Below are 9382 nucleotides of genomic sequence, written 5' to 3' on the forward strand. Positions count from 1 at the left end.
TGTTGCTCAGGCCTTTTTGATTCTTCCTGACCCCATTTGGGGTTTGTTTGGTAAAGATCCTGGAGTAGTTGGCCATTTCCTTCTCTAGCTCGTTTTACAGGTGAGGACACTGAGGTCAACAGACTGAAGTGACTTGCCCAGGGTCACACAACTAGTAAACTGTCAGGCCAGAATTTGAACTCAGATTTTCCTGATTCTAGACCCAACACTCTTATCCACTGAGGTACCTAGCTACACAAACACTAAGGGGGTACTGAAAATAAGCTTTTCGCAGAAGAGAAAACACTTAATTTTAAATCAGAGGCCCTGGACTCCAATCTTGATTCAGCTAGTATCTTGGACAAATGTCTAGACTTCTTACTCAATTCCCTCATCTATTAGCCAGATAAGATCCCTATGGTTCCTTACCACCTAAAGTCTATGATTTATGATCCTCTCCCCAATCAGACCTCACTCCTACCTACTTGGGAGGGAGAGGAGTAAAAGAATTGTCTTGGACTGTGCCTCAGTTTACCCATTTATACTTATCCATGATGTGTATACATAAGGGACGGCAAGATTTGTCATACCTAATTTTTAAACACTCAGCTCCGAAGTTACCCAGTTGGATTCAGGTCTTTAGAGTTGCTAATGGAATCTGAAGCAGGTCCCTTCCAGGAGTCCCAGAACCTACCATAATAGCTCCCCGATGCTTTCGCTGTCCTGTGCCTTTAAGTCCTCCCCCACTGCCCCGCCCCGGACCCGCCCCTCGGCTGAGGCGGGATCTGCCTGAAAACCCCCGCCTTGAGAAGCCCAGTGCCACTTACTGCGCGCCGCGCCCCAGCCCACTCCGCTCTCCATTAGCGGCCCAGCTGTAAAGGTGAGCTCCGAGGGGAGGGAGGAGGGAGGCCGACCTGGGCAGCTCCGGAAGTCCCGAGCGGAGAGGCCGTGAGTCACTGACGCGGGATTTAAGGTCGGCTCCGCTCCGCTCCGTGCCCCGTGCCTCCCCACCGTCCTCCGGGGTTGGCTCCGCGCCGGGGTAGCTGGGCAGGTGGGGTCGGGGCGGCGGTCCCCGCTCAGCGCGCGGTGCTTGGGCTTCCCCGATCCAGGGAACTTGGGGTCTGTTCCCCGCTAGGGAGAGAGATCTGGGAGAAGTGCTGACCAGGATTTCGCAAAGGGAGGTGGAGGATGGTGAGAGGCTGGTACGGGAAGGGACTCTGTCTACAGTCTGCCTTGCCCGTGCTGCCCGTTAGTGCCCTCCTTGTGGCTGCCCCCTTGGCTCTCCTTGACCTCCTGCACTTGGGCTTCCCCTCATGCACTTTTCACTTCTCTAATCGTGGTGCACGTGTGGAGGGTTGTCCTTTCTCTCAACTCTTAGCTGACTTTCTTCTGGTCCACTTTTCTCTGGAGCCCGGCACTCCCTGATTTCGGACCTCCCAACAGTGATGCCCCTATGCTGCTGCCCATTTCCCCAGAGGAACAGGGGTTCGGTCTAGCCTAGTACCTGGGATACCTCAGTTATCTTATCCTTTCTTGGCCAGCATCTTTTAGAGCTTGGCCAGCATCTCTTCAGTATTATCCGGGCGGGGTGGGGCCGGGGGAGGGTTCCTTTCATACCGAGGAGCCGGGGCTGCAGTCTGACCTGTCTGGCTCTCGTAGGGGGGGGGGGGGAACGTAGGTCTGCCCTTTTCCCACCCCCCTTGCCCCCTGCTGCTGGGAAAGCCTCTGGCCGTGGCTGTTGGGCGGGCTGGCTGCCCAGACCACTGCGTCACCCTGGCGGCGGGTGACTCATCTCTCAGTAACGGCCAGGGTGTGGTTGGGGAGGGGGGGGAAGGTAAGGATTAGGGGAGATTGGAGGCCGGACTAGGCAAGAGCGGGATTAGCGCTCCTGCAGGGATGGGTGTGCAAGAGGGTACTGAGCCTCTGGCTAAGGGTCACTGACTTCTATTTGGGGCTGGGGTGGGAATGAAGCGGACTGTGGGGATCTTAGTCCCAAAGGTTAAATAGTTCCCTTCTCCGTTTTCTTAGTACCTATCTGGGGAAGTACCCATCTGCAAACTGGATTAGGCGGGCATCTGGCAGTACCTCACATACAGCAGGTGCTTAATAAATGTTTCTTGATTCTCTGATTTAATGGAACCTAGATGAAAAGGGTAGTGGTGGCATTATGGATTTCCCCTCCCAATTCCCCATTCCGCACAGCCTTGAGTCTCCCTTCCTGTCTCCTGATGAATGGGAAGGGAGTGGATATGTTGGGGTGGGGAAGGACCTGGAGGGCCCTCTGGACCCCAGAACTAACAAGTCTTCTTTGTCTTCCTTCCCTGTCACCCCCATCCTGCCTCTGCCTTCCTGTTCCCTCAGGGCTAGATCCTGACCTCATTTACTCCTCTGGGAATTTTCTTTTGTATATATTGGTACTCTCCCTGAACTCTGCTCCCACCCCCAGAAGAACCCTGAGCCTTAGTCCTCATTCCTACAGCCGAAGGGCCTTGGGGGCCCCACTGAGGAATCTTCTCTGCTTGTTCCAAGGTCTCCCTACCTATTAAATGCTCTTTTAGGTCATGGTATCACCTCCGTGGTCCTCAAAAAGTCTGTTCTCAGAGTCTTCTCACCCTTTCTCTGCATTGGAGGGATTGCCTCTGTGCCCTCCCTGTCACCCCCATCTAGCCCCTTGAACTATGTTTAGTATACAAAGTCCATAGCAACAGCCCCCGCCTGACCTCCGGCCTCCCCCCCTTTCCCACCCCTGCACACCCTCCTCCCGCCCTAGCCTTGTGGCTTCCTGTTTGTGTATCTCGAGTTTTCTCCACTGGGGGCAGGGGGGCTGCCCTGGAGGGGACATTGTAATCCGACTGCCCTCCTATCTCCCTTCCTTCTTCCTGCTTCAGTTATCCCCTTACTCTGGGAGCAGATTCCCACTCCTTCCTTCTGTAGTTCCTTTTAGCATGGTCTGGGAAGTTGACTCATCCTTCTTTCTTCCTCCATCCTAGAGCCTCCGGGCCCTTAGTCCAGCTTTCCCTCTTCCCTAGCACTGAATCTCGGGCTGGAGAAGATAAGAGGAAGATAACATAGGCCCTTGGCCTGACTTGGGGCTGAGAATGAAACTAGTAATTTGAGGAGAACATGGATATTTCCCTACTCCTCCAGCTCTTAGTAACTTGGATGGTGGTAGGGTCAGGTTCTTGCCTGCCTTTCTAGTTTAGGAATGAGGTCCTTTCTGCCTGCCTGCCCTTCATCTCCTATTCCCATCCAGCCCTTCTCCTTGTGCAACGGTGAGTAGCCTTAGTGTTCAGATTTTGTCCCCTCCCATCTTTTTTGCTGCCCTTCCGTGTTCCTGAACTACCCAGCTGCTGCCTTTCCAATGTCTACTCTGGTTTAGGCATCTCTGAGGACCCCACACTGACTTTCTAATTCAGCATGTCCTCCCCTCTGGGCAGAAATCTACTGTTTTCTCATCCAGGGTGAGAGGGAGGGACAGTACAAAGGGGTTTACTGCCAGGGTGGGCCTCTTCACCCTTAACAGCCCAGCCGGAGCTTGTCAGCTTGTGGGCCTGTGATACCTCCTTCCTTCACCCAGGATGGAGAAGGGAGAAAGAACAGCTGTTGGCCAGGATGGTTCCTTCCCAGGGCCCCTCCCTGCGCTCTGGCACCAGAGAGTGGCTAGGACTCCAAAACATAGCAGAGACACTGCAGCTGGAGCCCCCATCCTTTGCCAGCTGTGGCCCAGGCTCAGGACAATGAAAGGAAAGGGGTACCTCTGAATTTCCCCCCTCAGAGGCAGTTTGGTACAGCATTCCCGTGCATGGTTCAACCCTGGGAGGACAGAAGGATGGGTCCATCTGGGCATTACCTTCTCTTTCTTTCCCCCTCCCTGTAGTTGTTAATTATTCTCTTGCCTGGCTCTTTAGGCAGGCTGTGCCATCCTGATTCCTGAGCCATATAGCACTAAACAGGACCCTGATTGGAGGACCAGGCATGCAAAACTGAATTGGTCCTAGAAGATGGGGTTTAGAATTCAGTCTATTGTCTTCAAAATGGATCCACTTAGAATTTTGCTCTCCCTCTCCCACTTCCCCTAAACTGCTACAGCTTTCACATTCTCTAGAAAAGGTTGGAGAGTACTGGGAATTTTTAGAAGAGGAAAGAACTCATTTGCCCTCTAGCAACCTCATCCCCAAAAAGACTTGATGGTTTTCCCCAGCTCTGTCCCCTTTCCCAGCCTCTAAAGAGGTCAGGTCAGGGCTCAGACTAGAAGTTATCTCTTCTCCCTTCTCTTACTGTCCTGGTTTTCTCCTTGGAGGAAGAGTATGTGTATTTGGGGTCTGGAAGATGCTTGTTAATGAAGTTAAAAATAGTAGATGGGGGAGAAACCTAAGCCGGAAGTAAACTGTGAAACTTGAGCTGAGATAGGGAGGAGGGTTTAGATATTGAAAGGGGGCTGAGACAGGGGTTCCCCAGGCAGAACAATTCTTTGGGGCTTGGAGATAGCCCTGTTCCAAATTCCTCAACACAGAGACCTCAAGGGGAAGGGAGGTGCAAGGGATATTTCCTTGGCCAAGAATTGGGGACCCTCATTCAGATCCCACTAAGGAGAGCTGGGAATAGGAGAAAGGGGTTAGTATATCAAGATGATTGCTCACCCTCTTAGGCTTAGTTTAGAGGCTTTTGGAGCTAGTTGCAGTAAAGGGGGTAGTTTCTTAGGACACATTTGTTCCCTCACCCTCGATACTGGCAGCTGCCCTGGCAAAGAATGCTCTTTCTGTAATCCTAGAGCTATCCTTCAATTCTGGGGATGGGAGATTCTAAAGGAGAAGTTGGGAATGGGATGGCAACAGACACATGTTTCCTTATGGGGCAGTAGAGATGTATACTCTGGGCCTGCCTAGACAGGTAGCTGGGCACTGGGCCAAGGCAGGGGGTGGGGAGAGTGAGGATAGGCAGCCCCTTGGCACTGTATGGCGGTTCTAGCTCAGGCTAGCAGACAGGAAACCACCACCTAACCACTTTCCCTTCTAGCTCTTTGACTCCTGCCTCTTCCCACTCCCAATTTTCCAATATCCATCCCATCCAATTAAATCCAACCTCCACCTGGATTCTGTAGAAATATGCCAAATAGAGTCCCTAGAAAGGAGGAGTGAAAGCTATGAATGGAGTGAAAGCTATGAAGGAATGATGAAACATCATTCCTGTCTAGGGGCCCTGAGTAAATCAGTTGTAAGCTGGTTCTATTTCCTGTATTTGGGTTGTCCTCTAGAACATTGATCTGGCCTCATTGCCTGTCCAAATGCTTCCCATTTTTGCTGGCCAAAGTAAAGTACTCTGTGTTCACTGATGATTTTCTTTACTACCTGAATCTTAATATATATCTTCTGAATGCCAATAACCTGTAGGAATCTATACTATACAACTGAGCCTAAATTATATAAAGTTTACAGTACCATTTATTATTCCATGTGTGTGGACTTTTGTCTCTCCAATCAATGGTGAGTTCTTTCAAAAAAAAAATGTAAGCTCCTTGAGGGTTGGGATTATATTATGTCTTTGTCTTTGTATTTCTAGGAACTTGCCTGGTGCTTAATTAATGCCAGGTGAATGGGCAAATGAATTAATCCTTCTAGGCTCAGGTTTATTTTACATTGCCCACAAGATCCAGCACAGAACTAGGTACATAGTCATCTCTCAGGAAATGTTTATTGGCTCTTTCTTTGTTGCAGTCATTCAGTCATTTTTTAGTCATTTAATCCATGACCTTATTTGGAGTTTTCTTTACAAAGATACTGAAGGGATTTGCCATTTCCTTCTTCAGCTTGCTTTATAGATGAGGATCTGAGGCAAATAGCATTGTGACTTGTCCAGGGTCACACAGCTAGTAAGTGGCAGATTTGAACTCATAAAGATGAGTCTTCTGGATTCTAAGCCCAGTATTCTATCCACTGGTTCCTGCAGCTGCCCTCTCCCCAGGTCCATTTGCCCAGTCATACAAACAGGCTCCATTGTCATAGCTCCCTACCCTATTGGGGCCAGTCCTTTCCCCACACACAGAAAAGAGAGACCCGAGTGAAGACGAGTGGAATCAATTACTGTTCATTCAGTTCATTTATGCAGAGTTCTCATCCCTGTGGATGAAAAGCTATTGGCCACTCTCCTTGGAGGATGTTATATGTATATGGGTTATATCATCTACCCTCTAAGGAACAGTATCAGCATTTATTATGTGGCAAGTATTGGGGATATGAAACCAAAAATTAAACTAGTGCTTGCCCTCAAGGAGATTACAGGTAGCTATCATATAATGTATAATGGAATTAATTTTGGTCTAAGAGTCAATAAGCCTGAGTTGTAGGCTCAGATCTATTATATGTGACCTTAGGAAAGTCTTTCCTCCTCAGCTTCTTCATATTTAAAGTGAGGAAGCCAAGTTACAGTTGAGCCAAAAAGGGTCCCTAGAGAATAAGTAAGGTGAGTGCTTCTAGTTTACTGGAATGTTGGGGTGGTGTCTCCTCCCAGATATCTGCATCTACACATACCATCCCAGAATGGCCAACAGGGGACCTGCTTATGGACTAAGCCGAGAGGTACAGCAGAAAATTGAGAAACAGTATGATGCTGACCTGGAACAGATCCTCATTCAATGGATTACCACTCAGTGCCGCAGGGATGTTGGGCGGCCCCAGCCTGGACGAGAGAATTTCCAGAATTGGCTCAAGGATGGCACGGTAAGAGCTGGAGTTCAAGATATGGGATGAACAGGAAGAGGATATAAAAATATAATTCATATGACAGTGGCACCTTATAAATCACAAATTACATTGTAAACAGTATCTCATTTGTTATATGGAGAGAAAAGAAAGAATTCTAGTAGTGCACCAAGCATGAAGGCTGAGCTGGGAAGGAGCGTACCCAAGATGTTCAGTTAGGAACTGGCCACTCTTCGGATGAGAAAGCTGAGATCATGGGTCCTCATTTTAAAGGGCTGTTAGACCCTGCAAGTTCCACTCTGCTCTTTCCACTGAGCATAAGGTGAGAGTGACCAAATGTTCTAGGAGAAAAGTTGTAGAAAACCAGGATGAGAGCTGGAAAGCTATTGTGTTCATGAGTGGGTGTTATTTAGACAAAAGAAATTCTTGCTTTTGGTAGATTTGACTTGATGCTCCAATAAAGACAAAGTTTTCCCTAAGGATATAGGGTATCATTTCTGCCCTGTCGCCACCTCTTCTGACCCCAGAAGGCAATCGTTGGCCTAGAAAAGGCACCCAGGGTTTGCCCCTTCCATCCACTATGTGTTGGGCATCCTTTCATGCCAACTCTTGCCTTCACCCAGGTGCTGTGTGAGCTCATCAATGGGCTATATGCTGAAGGCCAAGGTCCAGTAAAGAAGATCCAGGCTTCAAACATGGCCTTCAAACAGATGGAACAGATTTCTCAGTTCCTAAAGGCAGCAGAGAACTATGGCATCAATGCCACTGATATCTTCCAAACTGTGGACCTCTGGGAAGGTGAAGCAAAAGTTGCATGGGGGTAGAGGGGCAGGGCTGAGGGGTGGAATAACAAGCTGGATGTGGTGGTGGGAGGGTGATGGTGGGATTTCAACATTTCCTTGGGCTTGATTTAGTTCTACTTTAGCTCAGAGGATGGAGACCTGCCTAAGAGCAGCTTTGGGGGGATGGTGGCTTTGAGGTTGGGGAAAAAGGAAAAGATTCAGATTACTCATGGGCAAGGATTTAAAGGGCAGGGGAGCATTTTGAAGAAGAGAGAAGGAAGGGGTCACAGTGAGAGGGGGTTGGGGGCCAAAAAGGATAAAGAGATTCAATGGATTAGTGCCTCCTTCCTACTCGATGGGGGAGACTTAGGGCTTTCTAAGGTATCTACCTTAGAAACCTTCCTTCCTCCTCTCTAGGAAAGAACATGGCCTGTGTGCAGCGGACACTGATGAACCTTGGTGGTCTGGCAGTGGCCAGGGGTGATGGGTTCTTCTCTGGAGATCCTAACTGGTTCCCTAAGTAAGTAGTGGGGCATTCCACCCTCCCCAGGCTGGGTGGGAATATTCTTGTCCATTTTCCTTCCATAGATAAAATTTATTGTAGCATTTATTCTGACAGCCCTGGCTTCCCCATTGCCCAGAATTTCCCTTGTGGCTGACCCCTGTCCTTTCTACCTCTAGGAAATCCAAGGAGAATCCTCGAAACTTCACAGATAACCAGCTGCAGGAAGGCAAGAATGTCATCGGGCTGCAAATGGGCACCAATCGTGGGGCATCTCAGGCGGGCATGACTGGTTATGGGATGCCACGCCAGATCCTCTGATCACTACTCCTCCTTACCCTCCCTTGAATGGTTAATATATTTCTTACAATGACATTCCCAGGAAGCCCGAGGAACTCTTAAGCCCCTTCTGTTCCCACTTCTTCCCATTCTGCCCTTCCCCCTCCTCATTGATGGTGCCTGCGCCTCCTATTGTGCCTACAGCTGGTGAGCCAGTGCCTTTTCCCCCTGAACTGGTTGTAATACACTCCTTCTCTCCCTCCCCCAGTCAGCAAAACTGGACCAACTGCTCTGTCCTCCCCCTCTCCTGGACCAAAACTGAGGGGCGCCTGGCCCCGTCAACATTCCTATTCCTTCTCTCACTTGGGAATTTGTACCCTCATAGCCAATCTTTAAGCCAGGGTTCAATGCCTTGAGGGGAGCTGAACATGGGACCAATTTCTCCTCCACAAGGTTGTTTTTTCTGCTCCCGCCACCCCCAGCTTTGCTACTGTGGAGACTTAATTTATAGGGAGGGGCCCGTGGTGGCTGCTGTCCTGGCCACAGCTGGACTTTGAAAGCCACACATCTGGCTTTTCCCCCCTCGGTCCCTCCCTTCTTGGCATCCCCTCCCACCCATTCCCCTCTTTACCCAGTAGCCTGGGACACATTTATGGAGTGGAGAGGAAAGTCCAGGGAGGTGGGCTGACCTTGCCTTCCTTCTCTCCTCTCCTCCCTCCCCTCCTTCCTCAAAAGGCCCACCCAAAGTCTGGAGCTTAAGGAATGTGAGTTTGCTGATCTGAATAAAGATTCCCAGTCTTTGTAAGTCGGAGCCTGGCTGTGTCTGAGGGAGCTACAGGCGGGAGGGTGCACGAGTCAGAAATGGAATGAAGAGAAGGCAGGGGCAAGGGAAATGACCCTGAGGGGTCTGTCTCTTCGCCTGTAAAATGAGAGCATTATTCCATGCAATATCTTAAGTTCATTTTCACCTCCAAATCCTGCGCTTCAATGCTCACATTCCTTTAGGATATTCCCCACACTACCTTGGAACAAAGAGGGGAATCCACCCAGACCTCTAAATTGTTCCTGGGCTAGAAAAACGAATGTGAGCGGAATAATGAGGATTTAGGGGCTTCTTTGCTAGAATGGAATTGAGAATTGCT

The 9382-nt window shown here is 49.7% G+C and overlaps 1 protein-coding gene across 4 annotated transcripts; it reads left to right on the plus strand.

Annotated features, from left to right (window-relative positions):
* Window positions 1–716: 716 nt before the first annotated feature.
* TAGLN2 (transgelin 2) lies at window positions 717–9045 on the plus strand. 4 transcript variants are annotated; one of them, XM_001369750.4, is made up of 5 exons: window positions 717–859; window positions 6487–6695; window positions 7301–7475; window positions 7877–7979; window positions 8141–9045. In XM_001369750.4, the coding sequence occupies exons 2-5, from the start codon at window positions 6516–6518 to the stop codon at window positions 8280–8282; spliced, it is 600 nt and encodes a 199-aa protein (XP_001369787.1). In that variant the 5' UTR covers window positions 717–859; window positions 6487–6515; the 3' UTR covers window positions 8283–9045. The 4 variants fall into 4 exon arrangements, with proteins under 4 accessions (XP_001369787.1, XP_056672156.1, XP_056672155.1 ...); XM_056816178.1 differs by lacking the exon at window positions 717–859 and adding an exon at window positions 931–952; XM_056816177.1 differs by lacking the exon at window positions 717–859 and adding an exon at window positions 2013–2078.
* Window positions 9046–9382: the final 337 nt, after the last annotated feature.

The sequence above is a fragment of the Monodelphis domestica genome, chromosome 2 (genome assembly GCF_027887165.1).
Source record: "Monodelphis domestica isolate mMonDom1 chromosome 2, mMonDom1.pri, whole genome shotgun sequence".
Lineage (NCBI taxonomy): Eukaryota > Metazoa > Chordata > Mammalia > Didelphimorphia > Didelphidae > Monodelphis > Monodelphis domestica.